Source organism: Leptodactylus fuscus, unplaced genomic scaffold, assembly GCF_031893055.1.
Source record: "Leptodactylus fuscus isolate aLepFus1 unplaced genomic scaffold, aLepFus1.hap2 HAP2_SCAFFOLD_133, whole genome shotgun sequence".
Taxonomy (NCBI): domain Eukaryota; kingdom Metazoa; phylum Chordata; class Amphibia; order Anura; family Leptodactylidae; genus Leptodactylus; species Leptodactylus fuscus.
The window spans coordinates 141174-159618 of NW_027440155.1; the positions used below are offsets into that span (position 1 = coordinate 141174).

The 18445-nt window shown below is 52.8% G+C and overlaps 1 protein-coding gene across 1 annotated transcript in view; it reads right to left on the reverse strand.

The window, feature by feature from the left end:
* Positions 1 to 18445, reverse strand: part of LOC142187076 (alpha-2-macroglobulin-like protein 1) — a 114220-nt gene that overhangs the window by 17254 nt on the left and 78521 nt on the right. The window contains exons 21-26 of the mRNA XM_075261440.1: positions 17036 to 17157; positions 16701 to 16752; positions 6759 to 6842; positions 6375 to 6551; positions 6180 to 6261; positions 5631 to 5787 (exon numbers count right to left, since the gene is read on the reverse strand). Coding sequence (XP_075117541.1) covers positions 5631 to 5787; positions 6180 to 6261; positions 6375 to 6551; positions 6759 to 6842; positions 16701 to 16752; positions 17036 to 17157 — 674 coding nt within the window. The remainder of the gene's footprint in view (positions 1 to 5630; positions 5788 to 6179; positions 6262 to 6374; positions 6552 to 6758; positions 6843 to 16700; positions 16753 to 17035; positions 17158 to 18445) is intronic.

The window sequence follows — 18445 nt, forward strand, 5'->3', positions numbered from 1 at the left end:
CAAGGAGACGGACTATACAGGACCATGGGGGGTAATCTCAGATTATAGATTACACCTGCCTCAGGTATTACTACTATACAGAGGTCTGACTGTCACCTGCAGCCCCGGACACAGCATAGTGTATAATACAAGGGGACGGACTATACAGGACCATGGGGGGTAATCTCAGATTATAGTCTACACCTGCCTCAGGTATTACTTCTATGCAGATGTCTGACTGTCACCTGCAGCCCCGGACACAGCATAGTGTATAATACAAGGAGACGGACTATACAGGACCATGGGGGGTAATCTCAGATTATAGATTACACCTGCCTCAGGTATTACTACAATACAGATGTCTGACTGTCACCTGCAGCCCCGGACACAGCATAGTGTATAATACAAGGAGACGGACTATACAGGACCATGGGGGGTAATCTCAGATTATAGATTACACCTGCCTCAGGTATTACTACTATACAGATGTCTGACCGTCACCTGCAGCCCCGGACACAGCATAGTGTATAATACAAGGAGACGGACTATACAGGACCATGGGGGGTAATCTCAGATTATAGTCTACAGCTGCCTCAGGTATTACTACTATACAGATGTCTGACTGTCACCTGCAGCCCCGGACACAGCATAGTGCATAATACAAGGAGACGGACTATACAGGACCATGGGGGGTAATCTCAGATTATAGATTACACCTGCCTCAGGTATTACTACTATACAGATGTCTGACCGTCACCTGCAGCCCCGGACACAGCATAGTGTATAATACAAGGAGACGGACTATACAGGACCATGGGGGGTAATCTCAGATTATAGTCTACAGCTGCCTCAGGTATTACTACTATACAGATGTCTGACTGTCACCTGCAGCCCCGGACACAGCATAGTGCATAATACAAGGAGACGGACTATACAGGACCATGGGGGGTAATCTCAGATTATAGATTACACCTGCCTCAGGTATTACTTCTATACAGAGGTCTGACCGTCACCTGCAGCCCCGGACACAGCATAGTGTATAATACAAGGGGACGGACTATACAGGACCATGGGGGGTAATCTCAGATTATAGATTACACCTGCCTCAGGTATTACTACTATACAGAGGTCTGACCTTCACATGCCGCTCCCTAAGGAAGCCCCGGACACAGCATAGTGTATAATACAAGGAGACGGACTATACAGGACCATGGGGGGTAATCTCAGATTATAGATTACACCTGCCTCAGGTATTACTACTATACAGAGGTCTGACTGTCACCTGCAGCCCCGGACACAGCATAGTGTATAATACAAGGGGACGGACTATACAGGACCATGGGGGGTAATCTCAGATTATAGTCTACACCTGCCTCAGGTATTACTTCTATGCAGATGTCTGACTGTCACCTGCAGCCCCGGACACAGCATAGTGTATAATACAAGGAGACGGACTATACAGGACCATGGGGGGTAATCTCAGATTATAGATTACACCTGCCTCAGGTATTACTACAATACAGATGTCTGACATGTCACCTGCAGCCCCGGACACAGCATAGTGTATAATACAAGGAACGGACTATACAGGACCATGGGGGTAATCTCAGATTATAGATTACACCTGCCTCAGGTATTACTACTATACAGATGTCTGACCGTCACCTGCAGCCCGGACACAGCATAGTGTATAATACAAGGAGACGGACTATACAGGACCATGGGGGGTAATCTCAGATTATAGATTACACCTGCCTCAGGTATTACTACTATACAGATGTCTGACCGTCACCTGCAGCCCCGGACACAGCATAGTGTATAATACAAGGAGACGGACTATACAGGACCATGGGGGGTAATCTCAGATTATAGTCTACAGCTGCCTCAGGTATTACTTCTATACAGATGTCTGACTGTCACCTGCAGCCCCGGACACAGCATAGTGTATAATACAAGGAGACGGACTATACAGGACCATGGGGGGTAATCTCAGATTATAGATTACACCTGCCTCAGGTATTACTACTATACAGATGTCTGACTGTCACCTGCAGCCCCGGACACAGCATAGTGTATAATACAAGGAGACGGACTATACAGGACCATGGGGGGTAATCTCAGATTATAGTCTACACCTGCCTCAGGTATTACTTCTATGCAGATGTCTGACTGTCACCTGCAGCCCCGGACACAGCATAGTGTATAATACAAGGAGACGGACTATACAGGACCATGGGGGGTAATCTCAGATTATAGATTACACCTGCCTCAGGTATTACTACTATACAGATGTCTGACCGTCACCTGCAGCCCCGGACACAGCATAGTGTATAATACAAGGAGACGGACTATACAGGACCATGGGGGGTAATCTCAGATTATAGATTACACCTGCCTCAGGTATTACTACTATACAGATGTCTGACCGTCACCTGCAGCCCCGGACACAGCATAGTGTATAATACAAGGGGACGGACTATACAGGACCATGGGGGGTAATCTCAGATTATAGATTACACCTGCCTCAGGTATTACTTCTATACAGATGTCTGACCTTCACATGCCGCTCCCTAAGGAAGCCCCGGACACAGCTCATGTCCTCTGTACGCTATACGCTGCAGTATACGGCCCTGCTGTGTCTCCGCTCACCTTCATGCTGTTGTGGAGGACATTACTATAGTCCGGATACCCTCAGCTCATGTCCTCTGTACGCTATACGCTGCAGTATACGGCCCTGCTGTGTCTCCGCTCACCTTCATGCGGTTGTGGAGGAAATTACTATAGTCCGGATACCCTCAGCTCATGTCCTCTGTACGCTATACGCTGCAGTATACGGCTCTGCTGTGTCTCCGCTCACCTTCATGCTGTTGTGGAGGACATTACTATAGTCCGGATACCCTCAGCTCATGTCCTCTGTACGCTATACGCTGCAGTATACGGCTCTGCTGTGTCTCCGCTCACCTTCATGCTGTTGTGGAGGACATTACTATAGTCCGGATACCCTCAGCTCATGTCCTCTGTACGCTATACGCTGCAGTATACGGCCCTGCTGTGTCTCCGCTCACCTTCATGCGGTTGTGGAGGAAATTACTATAGTCCGGATACCCTCAGCTCATGTCCTCTGTACGCTATACGCTGCAGTATACGGCTCTGCTGTGTCTCCGCTCACCTTCATGCTGTTGTGGAGGACATTACTATAGTCCGGATACCCTCAGCTCATGTCCTCTGTACGCTATACGCTGCAGTATACGGCCCTGCTGTGTCTCCGCTCACCTTCATGCTGTTGTGGAGGACATTACTATAGTCCGGATACACTCAGCTCATGTCCTCTGTACGCTATACGCTGCAGTATACGGCCCTGCTGTGTCTCCGCTCACCTTCATGCTGTTGTGGAGGACATTACTATAGTCCGGATACCCTCAGCTCATGTCCTCTGTACGCTATACGCTGCAGTATACGGCCCTGCTGTGTCTCCGCTCACCTTCATGCGGTTGTGGAGGAAATTACTATAGTCCGGATACCCTCAGCTCATGTCCTCTGTACGCTATACGCTGCAGTATACGGCTCTGCTGTGTCTCCGCTCACCTTCATGCTGTTGTGGAGGACATTACTATAGTCCGGATACCCTCAGCTCATGTCCTCTGTACGCTATACGCTGCAGTATACGGCCCTGCTGTGTCTCCGCTCACCTTCATGCTGTTGCGGAGGACATTACTATAGTCCGGATACACTCAGCTCATGTCCTCTGTACGCTATACGCTGCAGTATACGGCCCTGCTGTGTCTCCGCTCACCTTCATGCTGTTGTGGAGGACATTACTATAGTCCGGATACACTCAGCTCATGTCCTCTGTACGCTATACGCTGCAGTATACGGCCCTGCTGTGTCTCCGCTCACCTTCATGCTGTTGTGGAGGACATTACTATAGTCCTGATACCCTCAGCTCATGTTCTCTGTACGCTATACGCTGCAGTATACGGCCCTGCTGTGTCTCCGCTCACCTTCATGCTGTTGTGGAGGACATTACTATAGTCTGGATACCCTCAGCTCATGTCCTCTGTACGCTATACGCTGCAGTATACGGCCCTGCTGTGTCTCCGCTCACCTTCATGCTGTTGTGGAGGACATTACTATAGTCCGGATACACTCAGCTCATGTCCTCTGTACGCTATACGCTGCAGTATACGGCCCTGCTGTGTCTCCGCTCACCTTCATGCTGTTGTGGAGGACATTACTATAGTCCGGATACACTCAGCTCATGTCCTCTGTACGCTATACGCTGCAGTATACGGCCCTGCTGTGTCTCCGCTCACCTTCATGCTGTTGTGGAGGACATTACTATAGTCCTGATACCCTCAGCTCATGTCCTCTGTACGCTATACGCTGCAGTATACGGCCCTGCTGTGTCTCCGCTCACCTTCATGCTGTTGTGGAGGACATTACTATAGTCTGGATACCCTCAGCTCATGTCCTCTGTACGCTATACGCTGCAGTATACGGCCCTGCTGTGTCTCCGCTCACCTTCATGCTGTTGTGGAGGACATTACTATAGTCCGGATACACTCAGCTCATGTCCTCTGTACGCTATACGCTGCAGTATACGGCCCTGCTGTGTCTCCGCTCACCTTCATGCTGTTGTGGAGGACATTACTATAGTCCTGATACCCTCAGCTCATGTCCTCTGTACGCTGCAGTATACGGCCCTGCTGTGTCTCCGCTCACCTTCATGCTGTTGTGGAGGACATTACTATAGTCCGGATACACTCAGCTCATGTCCTCTGTACGCTATACGCTGCAGTATACGGCCCTGCTGTGTCTCCGCTCACCTTCATGCTGTTGTGGAGGACATTACTATAGTCCGGATACACTCAGCTCATGTCCTCTGTACGCTATACGCTGCAGTATACGGCCCTGCTGTGTCTCCGCTCACCTTCATGCTGTTGTGGAGGACATTACTATAGTCCTGATACCCTCAGCTCATGTTCTCTGTACGCTATACGCTGCAGTATACGGCCCTGCTGTGTCTCCGCTCACCTTCATGCTGTTGTGGAGGACATTACTATAGTCTGGATACCCTCAGCTCATGTCCTCTGTACGCTATACGCTGCAGTATACGGCCCTGCTGTGTCTCCGCTCACCTTCATGCTGTTGTGGAGGACATTACTATAGTCCTGATACCCTCAGCTCATGTCCTCTGTACGCTGCAGTATACGGCCCTGCTGTGTCTCCGCTCACCTTCATGCTGTTGTGGAGGACATTACTATAGTCCGGATACCCTCAGCTCATGTCCTCTGTACGCTATACGCTGCAGTATATGGTCCTGCTGTGTCTCCGCTCACCTTCATGCTGTTGTGGAGGACATTACTATAGTCCTGATACCCTCAGCTCATGTCCTCTGTACGCTATACGCTGCAGTATACGGCCCTGCTGTGTCTCCGCTCACCTTCATGCTGTTGTGGAGGACATTACTATAGTCTGGATACCCTCAGCTCATGTCCTCTGTACGCTATACGCTGCAGTATACGGCCCTGCTGTGTCTCCGCTCACCTTCATGCTGTTGTGGAGGACATTACTATAGTCCTGATACCCTCAGCTCATGTCCTCTGTACGCTATACGCTGCAGTATACGGCTCTGCTGTGTCTCCGCTCACCTTCATGCCGTTGTTGAGCAGACGTCCGGTGGTCTTGAAGCAGCCATTGGGCTTCTGCTGTGACTTCAGCCACTTCATGGCTTGTGTTATGGTCTCCTCATCGATGGCGCACAGCTCTCTGGCCATGCTGAAACACTTCATAACAAAAGTTGTGAGCCTGGAGAGGAGACGTGTGGGATAAGAGACAGCGGGGTGAAGACGACGTCCTAAGACATGACTTCAGATGGACCGCTCTGCTGAGGACTTCATCCCCCCACCCACTTGTCTTCTAGGACGTACATATACTTTGTGTAATCTAGAAATGATACAGACGTGCCGATACCTCATCCCTGTGATGTCATAACCATGCACTGACATCACAGCGTCCTCTATGGGCCCTAATGCGCCTGTGCAGAACCTTACCAGGCGGACATTATGTCACATGACAGCGGGAAGGTAACGCCACATGGCGGCCCATCGCTGCCGCTGATTCCTCAGTAGAGCTGACGGGTAATTTCTGCTTGGTTACTCGGAGGTTCAGACACAATGGCCGACGCTCTCCATACTTACCATGTGCTGCCCTCTGGGTCACTGTTGCCAAAGGCGCTGAATGACCAGTCCTTGCGCCTGTACAAGAGCTGGCGGCGGTGTCCTATAAAATAGGGGGGGGGGGCAATGAGATTACTCATTGTACAGAGCCATGATAGGGGCCCCAATGCATACCGCCATAGGGAGGCCGAGACACGGCCAGTATGGAGCACTCACCCTTGTCCAGCATCTCTTTGCCCTTCTCTAACACACTTGGGTTGTGTTGACCCGAAATCTTTAGATACCAGAGGATGAAGATATTTGGGGCAAAAAGAACCATATTCTGCTCCCCGCAGCCGTACGACATTTGCAGGAGATTGGCGATGTTATTCATGGCCGGCCCCATGATGTCTCCTGGGAGAGAGAAACGGATAGATTATGGAATGGTGGGGTAATGGGGGAGCGGCCCCTGATGCCCCCTACAGGTCTCACACTATAAAGAGCTCCTCTCTGGAGGACCCCGCACAGCTGTACACTACAAGCATAGTCCAGAGACTTCCATGTCTAGCGCCCCTCTTCCTGCAGTGCGGGGTCCCTGCACCTCTATTACTCTGGACTCACCGCACACACTGATGTAGGATTTCTCCGACCCCAGGACATAGGAGGGCGGCAGCTCAAACGTCATCTTCTCCGATACACAAGTCGCTGCAAAAAGCAAAATTGTCACATTGTGTCTCCGACCCTCGGATCAGACGTCTGGTTCAGGGGAGGATAGACTGGAGGACTGATGGTGAACACTGGGGACTCACATTAGGGTGAGGGGAGGATAGACTGGAGGACTGATGGTGAACACTGGGGACTCACATTAGGGTGAGGGGAGGATAGACTGGAGGACTGATGGTGAACACTGGGGACTCACATTAGGGTGAGGGGAGGATAGACTGGAGGACTGATGGTGAACACTGGGGACTCACATTAGGGTGAGGGGAGGATAGACTGGAGGACTGATGGTGAACACTGGGGAGTCACAATAGGGTCAGGGGAGGATAGACTGGAGGACTGATGGTGAACACTGGGGACTCACATTAGGGTGAGGGGAGGATAGACTGGAGGACTGATGGTGAACACTGGGGACTCACATTAGGGTGAGGGGAGGATAGACTGGAGGACTGATGGTGAACACTGGGGACTCACATTAGGGTCAGGGGAGGATAGACTGGAGGACTGATGGTGAACACTGGGGACTCACATTAGGGTCAGGGAGGATAGACTGGAGGACTGATGGTGAACACTGGGGACTCACATTAGGGTGAGGGGAGGATAGACTGGAGGACTGATGGTGAACACTGGGGACTCACATTAGGGTCAGGGGAGGATAGACTGGAGGACTGATGGTGAACACTGGGGACTCACATTAGGGTGAGGGGAGGATAGACTGGAGGACTGATGGTGAACACTGGGGAGTCACAATAGGGTCAGGGGAGGATAGACTGGAGGACTGATGGTGAACACTGGGGACTCACATTAGGGTGAGGGGAGGATAGACTGGAGGACTGATGGTGAACACTGGGGACTCACATTAGGGTCAGGGGAGGATAGACTGGAGGACTGATGGTGAACACTGGGGACTCACATTAGGGTGAGGGGAGGATAGACTGGAGGACTGATGGTGAACACTGGGGAGTCACAATAGGGTCAGGGGAGGATAGACTGGAGGACTGATGGTGAACACTGGGGACTCACATTAGGGTGAGGGGAGGATAGACTGGAGGACTGATGGTGAACACTGGGGACTCACATTAGGGTCAGGGGAGGATAGACTGGAGGACTGATGGTGAACACTGGGGACTCACATTAGGGTCAGGGAAGGATAGAATGGAGGACTGATGGTGAACACTGGGGACTCACATTAGGGTCAGGGAAGGATAGACTGGAGGACTGATGGAGAACACTGGGGACTCACATTAGGGTCAGGGAGGATAGACTGGAGGACTGATGGTGAACACTGGGGACTCACATTCGGGTGAGGGGAGGATAGACTGGAGGACTGATGGTGAACACTGGGGACTCACATTAGGCTCAGGGGAGGATAGACTGGAGGACTGATGGTGAACACTGGGGACTCACATTAGGGTGAGGGGAGGATAGACTGGAGGACTGATGGTGAACACTGGGGACTCACATTAGGCTCAGGGGAGGATAGACTGTAGGACTGATGGTGAACACTGGGGACTCACATTAGGGTCAGGGGAGGATAGACTGGAGGACTGATGGTGAACACTGGGGACTCACATTAGGGTCAGGGAAGGATAGAATGGAGGACTGATGGTGAACACTGGGGACTCACATTAGGGTCAGGGAAGGATAGACTGGAGGACTGATGGAGAACACTGGGGACTCACATTAGGGTCAGGGGAGGATAGACTGGAGGACTGATGGTGAATACTGGGGACTCACATTAGGGTGAGGGGAGGATAGACTGGAGGACTGATGGTGAACACTGGGGACTCACATTAGGCTCAGGGGAGGATAGACTGGAGGAGTGATGGTGAACACTGGGGACTCACAATAGGGTCAGGGGAGGATAGACTGGAGGACTGATGGTGAACACTGGGGACTCACATTAGGCTCAGGGGAGGATAGACTGGAGGAGTGATGGTGAACACTGGGGACTCACATTAGGGTCAGGGAGGATAGACTGGAGGACTGATGGTGAACACTGGGGACTCACATTCGGGTGAGGGGAGGATAGACTGGAGGACTGATGGTGAATACTGGGGACTCACATTAGGTTCAGGGAGGATAGACTGGAGGACTGATGGTGAACACTGGGGACTCACATTAGGGTCAGGGAAGGATAGACTGGAGGACGGATGGTGAACACTGGGGACTCACATTAGGGTCAGGGAAGGATAGACTGGAGGACTGATGGTGAACACTGGGGACTCACATTAGGGTGAGGGGAGGATAGACTGGAGGACTGATGGTGAACACTGGGGACTCACATTAGGGTGAGGGGAGGATAGACTGGAGGACTGATGGTGAACACTGGGGACTCACATTAGGGTGAGGGGAGGATAGACTGGAGGACTGATGGTGAACACTGGGGACTCACATTAGGGTGAGGGGAGGATAGACTGGAGGACTGATGGTGAACACTGGGGACTCACATTAGGGTGAGGGGAGGATAGACTGGAGGACTGATGGTGAACACTGGGGACTCACATTAGGGTGAGGGGAGGATAGACTGTAGGACTGATGGTGAACACTGGGGACTCACATTAGGGTGAGGGGAGGATAGACTGGAGGACTGATGGTGAACACTGGGGACTCACATTAGGGTGAGGGGAGGATAGACTGGAGGACTGATGGTGAACACTGGGGACTCACATTAGGGTGAGGGGAGGATAGACTGGAGGACTGATGGTGAACACTGGGGACTCACATTAGGGTGAGGGGAGGATAGACTGGAGGACTGATGGTGAACAGTGGGGACTCACATTAGGGTGAGGGGAGGATAGACTGGAGGACTGATGGTGAACACTGGGGACTCACATTAGGGTGAGGGGAGGATAGACTGGAGGACTGATGGTGAACACTGGGGAGTCACAATAGGGTCAGGGGAGGATAGACTGGAGGACTGATGGTGAACACTGGGGACTCACATTAGGGTGAGGGGAGGATAGACTGGAGGACTGATGGTGAACACTGGGGACTCACATTAGGGTCAGGGGAGGATAGACTGGAGGACTGATGGTGAACACTGGGGACTCACAATAGGGTCAGGGGAGGATAGACTGGAGGACTGATGGAGAATACTGGGGACTCACATTAGGGTGAGGGGAGGATAGACTGGAGGACTGATGGTGAACACTGGGGACTCACAATAGGGTCAGGGGAGGATAGACTGGAGGACTGATGGTGAATACTGGGGACTCACATTAGGGTGAGGGGAGGATAGACTGGAGGACTGATGGTGAACACTGGGGACTCACAATAGGGTCAGGGGAGGATAGACTGGAGGACTGATGGTGAATACTGGGGACTCACATTAGGGTGAGGGGAGGATAGACTGGAGGACTGATGGTGAACACTGGGGACTCACAATAGGGTCAGGGGAGGATAGACTGGAGGACTGATGGTGAATACTGGGGACTCACATTAGGGTGAGGGGAGGATAGACTGGAGGACTGATGGTGAACACTGGGGACTCACAATAGGGTCAGGGGAGGATAGACTGGAGGACTGATGGTGAATACTGGGGACTCACATTAGGGTGAGGGGAGGATAGACTGGAGGACTGATGGTGAACACTGGGGACTCACATTAGGCTCAGGGGAGGATAGACTGGAGGACTGATGGTGAACACTGGGGACTCACATTAGGGTCAGGGAGGATAGACTGGAGGACTGATGGTGAACACTGGGGACTCACATTAGGGTGAGGGGAGGATAGACTGGAGGACTGATGGAGAATACTGGGGACTCACATTAGGGTCAGGGGAGGATAGACTGGAGGACTGATGGTGAACACTGGGGACTCACAATAGGGTCAGGGGAGGATAGACTGGAGGACTGATGGTGAATACTGGGGACTCACATTAGGGTGAGGGGAGGATAGACTGGAGGACTGATGGTGAACACTGGGGACTCACAATAGGGTCAGGGGAGGATAGACTGGAGGACTGATGGTGAACACTGGGGACTCACATTAGGGTCAGGGGAGGATAGACTGGAGGACTGATGGTGAACACTGGGGACTCACATTAGGGTGAGGGGAGGATAGACTGGAGGACTGATGGTGAACACTGGGGACTCACATTAGGGTGAGGGGAGGATAGACTGGAGGACTGATGGTGAACACTGGGGACTCACATTAGGGTGAGGGGAGGATAGACTGGAGGACTGATGGTGAACACTGGGGACTCACATTAGGGTGAGGGGAGGATAGACTGGAGGACTGATGGTGAACACTGGGGACTCACATTAGGGTCAGGGAAGGATAGACTGGAGGACTGATGGTGAACACTGGGGACTCACATTAGGGTGAGGGGAGGATAGACTGGAGGACTGATGGTGAACACTGGGGACTCACATTAGGGTGAGGGGAGGATAGACTGGAGGACTGATGGTGAACACTGGGGACTCACATTAGGGTGAGGGGAGGATAGACTGGAGGACTGATGGTGAACACTGGGGACTCACATTAGAGTCAGGGGAGGATAGACTGGAGGACTGATGGTGAACACTGGGGACTCACATTAGGGTCAGGGGAGGATAGACTGTAGGACTGATGGTGAACACTGGGGACTCACATTAGGGTCAGGGGAGGATAGACTGGAGGACTGATGGTGAACACTGGGGACTCACAATAGGGTCAGGGGAGGATAGACTGGAGGACTGATGGTGAACACTGGGGACTCACATTAGGGTGAGGGGAGGATAGACTGGAGGACTGATGGTGAACACTGGGGACTCACATTAGGGTGAGGGGAGGATAGACTGGAGGACTGATGGTGAACACTGGGGACTCACATTAGGGCCAGGGGAGGATAGACTGGAGGACTGATGGTGAACACTGGGGACTCACATTAGGGCGAGGGGAGGATAGACTGGAGGACTGATGGTGAACACTGGGGACTCACATTAGGGCGAGGGGAGGATAGACTGGAGGACTGATGGTGAACACTGGGGACTCACATTAGGGCGAGGGGAGGATAGACTGGAGGACTGATGGTGAACACTGGGGACTCACATTAGGGTGAGGGGAGGATAGACTGGAGGACTGATGGTGAACACTGGGGACTCACATTAGGGTGAGGGGAGGATAGACTGGAGGACTGATGGTGAACACTGGGGACTCACATTAGGTTCAGGGAGGATAGACTGGAGGACTGATGGTGAACACTGGGGACTCACATTAGGGTGAGGGGAGGATAGACTGGAGGACTGATGGTGAACACTGGGGACTCACATTAGGGTCAGGGGAGGATAGACTGGAGGACTGATGGTGAACACTGGGGACTCACAATAGGGTCAGGGGAGGATAGACTGGAGGACTGATGGTGAATACTGGGGACTCACATTAGGCTCAGGGGAGGATAGACTGGAGGAGTGATGGTGAACACTGGGGACTCACATTAGGGTCAGGGAGGATAGACTGGAGGACTGATGGTGAACAGTGGGGACTCACATTAGGGTGAGGGGAGGATAGACTGGAGGACTGATGGTGAACACTGGGGACTCACATTAGGGTGAGGGGAGGATAGACTGGAGGACTGATGGTGAACACTGGGGACTCACATTAGGGTCAGGGAAGGATAGACTGGAGGACTGATGGTGAACACTGGGGACTCACATTAGTGTCAGGGAAGGATAGACTGGAGGACTTGAGTGAACAGTGGGGACTCACATTAGGGTGAGGGGAGGATAGACTGGAGAACTGATGGTGAACACTGGGGACTCACATTAGGCTCAGGGGAGGATAGACTGGAGGAGTGATGGTGAACACTGGGGACTCACATTAGGGTCAGGGAGGATAGACTGGAGGACTGATGGTGAACAGTGGGGACTCACATTAGGGTGAGGGGAGGATAGACTGGAGGACTGATGGTGAACACTGGGGACTCACATTAGGGTGAGGGGAGGATAGACTGGAGGACTGATGGTGAACACTGGGGACTCACATTAGGGTCAGGGAAGGATAGACTGGAGGACTGATGGTGAACACTGGGGACTCACATTAGTGTCAGGGAAGGATAGACTGGAGGACTTGAGTGAACAGTGGGGACTCACATTAGGGTGAGGGGAGGATAGACTGGAGGACTGATGGTGAACACTGGGGACTCACATTAGGGTGAGGGGAGGATAGACTGGAGGACTGATGGTGAACACTGGGGACTCACATTAGGGTGAGGGGAGGATAGACTGGAGGACTGATGGTGAACACTGGGGACTCACATTAGGGTGAGGGGAGGATAGACTGGAGGACTGATGGTGAACACTGGGGACTCACATTAGGGTGAGGGGAGGATAGACTGTAGGACTGATGGTGAACACTGGGGACTCACATTAGGGTGAGGGGAGGATAGACTGGAGGACTGATGGTGAACACTGGGGACTCACATTAGACTCAGGGGAGGATAGACTGGAGGACTGATGGTGAACACTGGGGACTCACATTAGGGTCAGGGGAGGATAGACTGGAGGACTGATGGTGAACACTGGGGACTCACATTAGGGTGAGGGGAGGATAGACTGGAGGACTGATGGTGAACACTGGGGAGTCACAATAGGGTCAGGGGAGGATAGACTGGAGGACTGATGGTGAACACTGGGGACTCACATTAGGGTCAGGGGAGGATAGACTGGAGGACTGATGGTGAACACTGGGGACTCACAATAGGGTCAGGGGAGGATAGACTGGAGGACTGATGGTGAACTCTGGGGACTCACATTAGGGTGAGGGGAGGATAGACTAGAGGACTGATGGTGAACACTGGGGAGTCACAATAGGGTCAGGGGAGGATAGACTGGAGGACTGATGGTGAACACTGGGGACTCACATTAGGGTCAGGGGAGGATAGACTGGAGGACTGATGGTGAACACTGGGGACTCACATTAGGGTCAGGGAAGGATAGAATGGAGGACTGATGGTGAACACTGGGGACTCACATTAGGGTCAGGGAAGGATAGAATGGAGGACTGATGGTGAACACTGGGGACTCACATTAGGGTGAGGGGAGGATAGACTGGAGGACTGATGGTGAACACTGGGGAGTCACAATAGGGTCAGGGGAGGATAGACTGGAGGACTGATGGTGAACACTGGGGACTCACATTAGGGTCAGGGGAGGATAGACTGGAGGACTGATGGTGAACACTGGGGACTCACAATAGGGTCAGGGGAGGATAGACTGGAGGACTGATGGTGAACACTGGGGACTCACATTAGGGTGAGGGGAGGATAGACTGGAGGACTGATGGTGAACACTGGGGACTCACATTAGGGTCAGGGGAGGATAGACTGGAGGACTGATGGTGAACACTGGGGACTCACATTAGGGCCAGGGGAGGATAGACTGGAGGACTGATGGTGAACACTGGGGACTCACATTATGGCGAGAGGAGGATAGACTGGAGGACTGATGGTGAACACTGGGGACTCACATTAGGGTGAGGGGAGGATAGACTGGAGGACTGATGGTGAACACTGGGGACTCACATTAGGGTGAGGGGAGGATAGACTGGAGGACTGATGGTGAACACTGGGGACTCACATTAGGGTCAGGGGAGGATAGACTGGAGGACTGATGGTGAACACTGGGGACTCACATTAGGGTCAGGGGAGGATAGACTGTAGGACTGATGGTGAACACTGGGGACTCACATTAGGGTGAGAGGAGGATAGACTGGAGGACTGATGGTGAACACTGGGGACTCACATTAGGGTGAGAGGAGGATAGATAGATTTATAATGTCCTAAGGCACAATGACTGGATTGTCGGGCTGTACCAGGTGACCAAGGAAAGGGTCCCATAATGGACAGTCAGACCCCTCAGCTGACATCTATCCAAGAAATTGGTGGCAAGAGAGAGATGTCCAAACAGCTGAGAGTACAGGAGAAAGAGACTGCACACAGTGACTGCACAGGAGGAAGAGACGGCACACAGTGACTGCACAGGAGGAAGAGACTGCACACAGTGACTGCACAGGAGGAAGAGACTGCACACAGTGACTGCACAGGAGGAAGAGACGGCACACAGTGACTGCACAGGAGGAAGAGACGGCACACTGACTGCACAGGAGGAAGAGACGGCACACTGACTGCACAGGAGGAAGAGACGGCACACAGTGACTGCACAGGAGGAAGAGACGGCACACTGACTGCACAGGAGGAAGAGACGGCACACTGACTGCACAGGAGGAAGAGACGGCACACTGACTGCACAGGAGGAAGAGACGGCACACAGTGACTGCACAGGAGGAAGAGACGGCACACTGACTGCACAGGAGGAAGAGACGGCACACTGACTGCACAGGAGGAAGAGACGGCACACTGACTGCACAGGAGGAAGAGACGGCACACAGTGACTGCACAGGAGGAAGAGACGGCACACTGACTGCACAGGAGGAAGAGACGGCACACTGACTGCACAGGAGGAAGAGACGGCACACTGACTGCACAGGAGGAAGAGACGGCACACAGTGACTGCACAGGAGGAAGAGACGGCACACTGACTGCACAGGAGGAAGAGACGGCACACTGACTGCACAGGAGGAAGAGACGGCACACAGTGACTGCACAGGAGGAAGAGACGGCACACTGACTGCACAGGAGGAAGAGACGGCACACTGACTGCACAGGAGGAAGAGACGGCACACAGTGACTGCACAGGAGGAAGAGACGGCACACAGTGACTGCACAGGAGGAAGAGACGGCACACAGTGACTGCACAGGAGGAAGAGACGGCACACTGACTGCACAGGAGGAAGAGACGGCACACAGTGACTGCACAGGAGGAAGAGACGGCACACTGACTGCACAGGAGGAAGAGACGGCACACAGTGACTGCACAGGAGGAAGAGACGGCACACAGTGACTGCACAGGAGGAAGAGACTGCACACAGTGACTGCACAGGAGGAAGAGACTGCACACAGTGACTGCACAGGAGGAAGAGACTGCACACAGTGACTGCACAGGAGGAAGAGACTGCACACAGTGACTGCACAGGAGGAAGAGACTGCACACAGTGACTGCACAGGAGGAAGAGACAGCACACAGTGACTGCACAGGAGGAAGAGACTGCACACAGTGACTGCACAGGAGGAAGAGACTGCACACAGTGACTGCACAGGAGGAAGAGACTGCACACAGTGACTGCACAGGAGGAAGAGACGGCACACAGTGACTGCACAGGAGGAAGAGACGGCACACAGTGACTGCACAGGAGGAAGAGACGGCACACAGAGACTGCACAGGAGGAAGAGACTGCACACAGAGACTGCACAGGAGGAAGAGACTGCACACAGTGACTGCACAGGAGGAAGAGACGGCACACAGTGACTGCACAGGAGGAAGAGACTGCACACAGTGACTGCACAGGAGGAAGAGACGGCACACAGTGACTGCACAGGAGGAAGAGACGGCACACAGTGACTGCACAGGAGGAAGAGACGGCACACAGTGACTGCACAGGAGGAAGAGACGGCACACAGTGACTGCACAGGAGGAAGAGACGGCACACAGTGACTGCACAGGAGGAAGAGACGGCACACAGTGACTGCACAGGAGGAAGAGACTGCACACAGTGACTGCACAGGAGGAAGAGACTGCACACAGTGACTGCACAGGAGGAAGAGACGGCACACAGTGACTGCACAGGAGGAAGAGACGGCACACAGTGACTGCACAGGAGGAAGAGACGGCACACAGTGACTGCACAGGAGGAAGAGACGGCACACAGAGACTGCACAGGAGGAAGAGACTGCACACAGTGACTGCACAGGAGGAAGAGACGGCACACAGTGACTGCACAGGAGCAGATATTTCGTGGCGTTACCATCAGAGACCAGCAGGGAGTTGTGCGTCTTCTCCACTAAAGTCCCCTCGGGCTGAAAGAGAAAAGGCCTGGTCTTATATGAGATCTCTGGAGACGGCCACCTGTGATGTCATCATGTCAGGTAGTGAGGCGTCCAATGAGCAGCTCATACATAGGTCACATCCAATATGGCTGCCGTCTATACTGCAGTAGCCACATCTACACTGACGGATATTGGGCCACCTCCGCCGCTCTGTCAGTCATTTCTTCCACTGGTGTCTATGTGTGACCAGCGGCTACTCCAGCAGCGGCCCAGTGAATGTGCCAGTGGTGCCCATCCCCCCCCCAGTACTCACCACCACCATCACAGAATGGATGACGACATCTCTCCGGCCTTTTTTAGGGATCACCGTCTTCTGCTCCCCACAAAGCTCCTCGCTCTGCACGGCCTCCGCCATAACCGTGATATTCATCTGCCCTGGAAATCACAAGAATGTAAAATAGTAAGAGGGGGCGGGGCTGTGACTACATTATATAAGTGATGTCAGTAACAGGGGGCGGGGCTGTGACTACATTATATAAGTGATGTCAGTAAAAGGGGCGGGGCTGTGACAACCTCTCAGACATGATATATACAGCTGGTTGTCAGTAACAGGGGGCGGGGCTGTGACTACCTCTCAGACATGATATATACAGCTGGTTGTCAGTAACAGGGGGCGGGGCTGTGACTACCTCTCAGACATGATATATACAGGCTGGTTGTCAGTAACAGGGGGCGGGGCTGTGACTACCTCTCAGACATGATATATACAGGCTGGTTGTCAGTAACAGGGGGCGGGGCTGTGACTACCTCTCAGACATGATATATACAGCTGGTTGTCAGTAACAGGGGGCGGGGCTGTGACTACCTCTCAGACATGGTATATACAGCTGGTTGTCAGTAACAGGGGGCGGGGCTGTGACTACCTCTCAGACATGATATATACAGGCTGGTTGTCAGTAACAGGGGGCGGGGCTGTGACAACCTCTCAGACATGGTATATACAGCTGGTTGTCAGTAACAGGGGGCGGGGCTGTGACTACCTCTCAGACATGATATATACAGGCTGGTTGTCAGTAACAGGGGGCGGGGCTGTGACTACCTCTCAGACATGATATATACAGGCTGGTTGTCAGTAACAGGGGGCGGGGCTGTGACTACCTCTCAGACATGATACATACAGGCTGGTTGTCAGTAACAGGGGGCGGGGCTGTGACTACCTCTCAGACATGATATATATACAGCTGGTTGTCAGTAACGGGGCGGGGCTGTGACTACCTCTCAGACATGATATATACAGCTGGTTGTCAGTAACAGGGGCGGGGCTGTGACTACCTCTCAGACATGATATATACAGGCTGGTTGTCAGTAACAGGGGGCGGAGCTGTGACTACCTCTCAGACATGATATATACAGGCTGGTTGTCAGTAACAGGGGGCGGGGCTGTGACAACCTCTCAGACATGGTATATACAGGGGGCGGGGCTGTGACTACCTCTCAGACATGATATATACAGGCTGGTTGTCAGTAACAGGGGGCGGAGCTGTGACTACCTCTCAGACATGATATATACAGGCTGGTTGTCAGTAACAGGGGGCGGGGCTGTGACTACCTCTCAGACATGATATATACAGGCTGGTTGTCAGTAACAGGGGGCGGGGCTGTGACTACCTCTCAGACATGGTATATACAGCTGGTTGTCAGTAACAGGGGGCGGGGCTGTGAC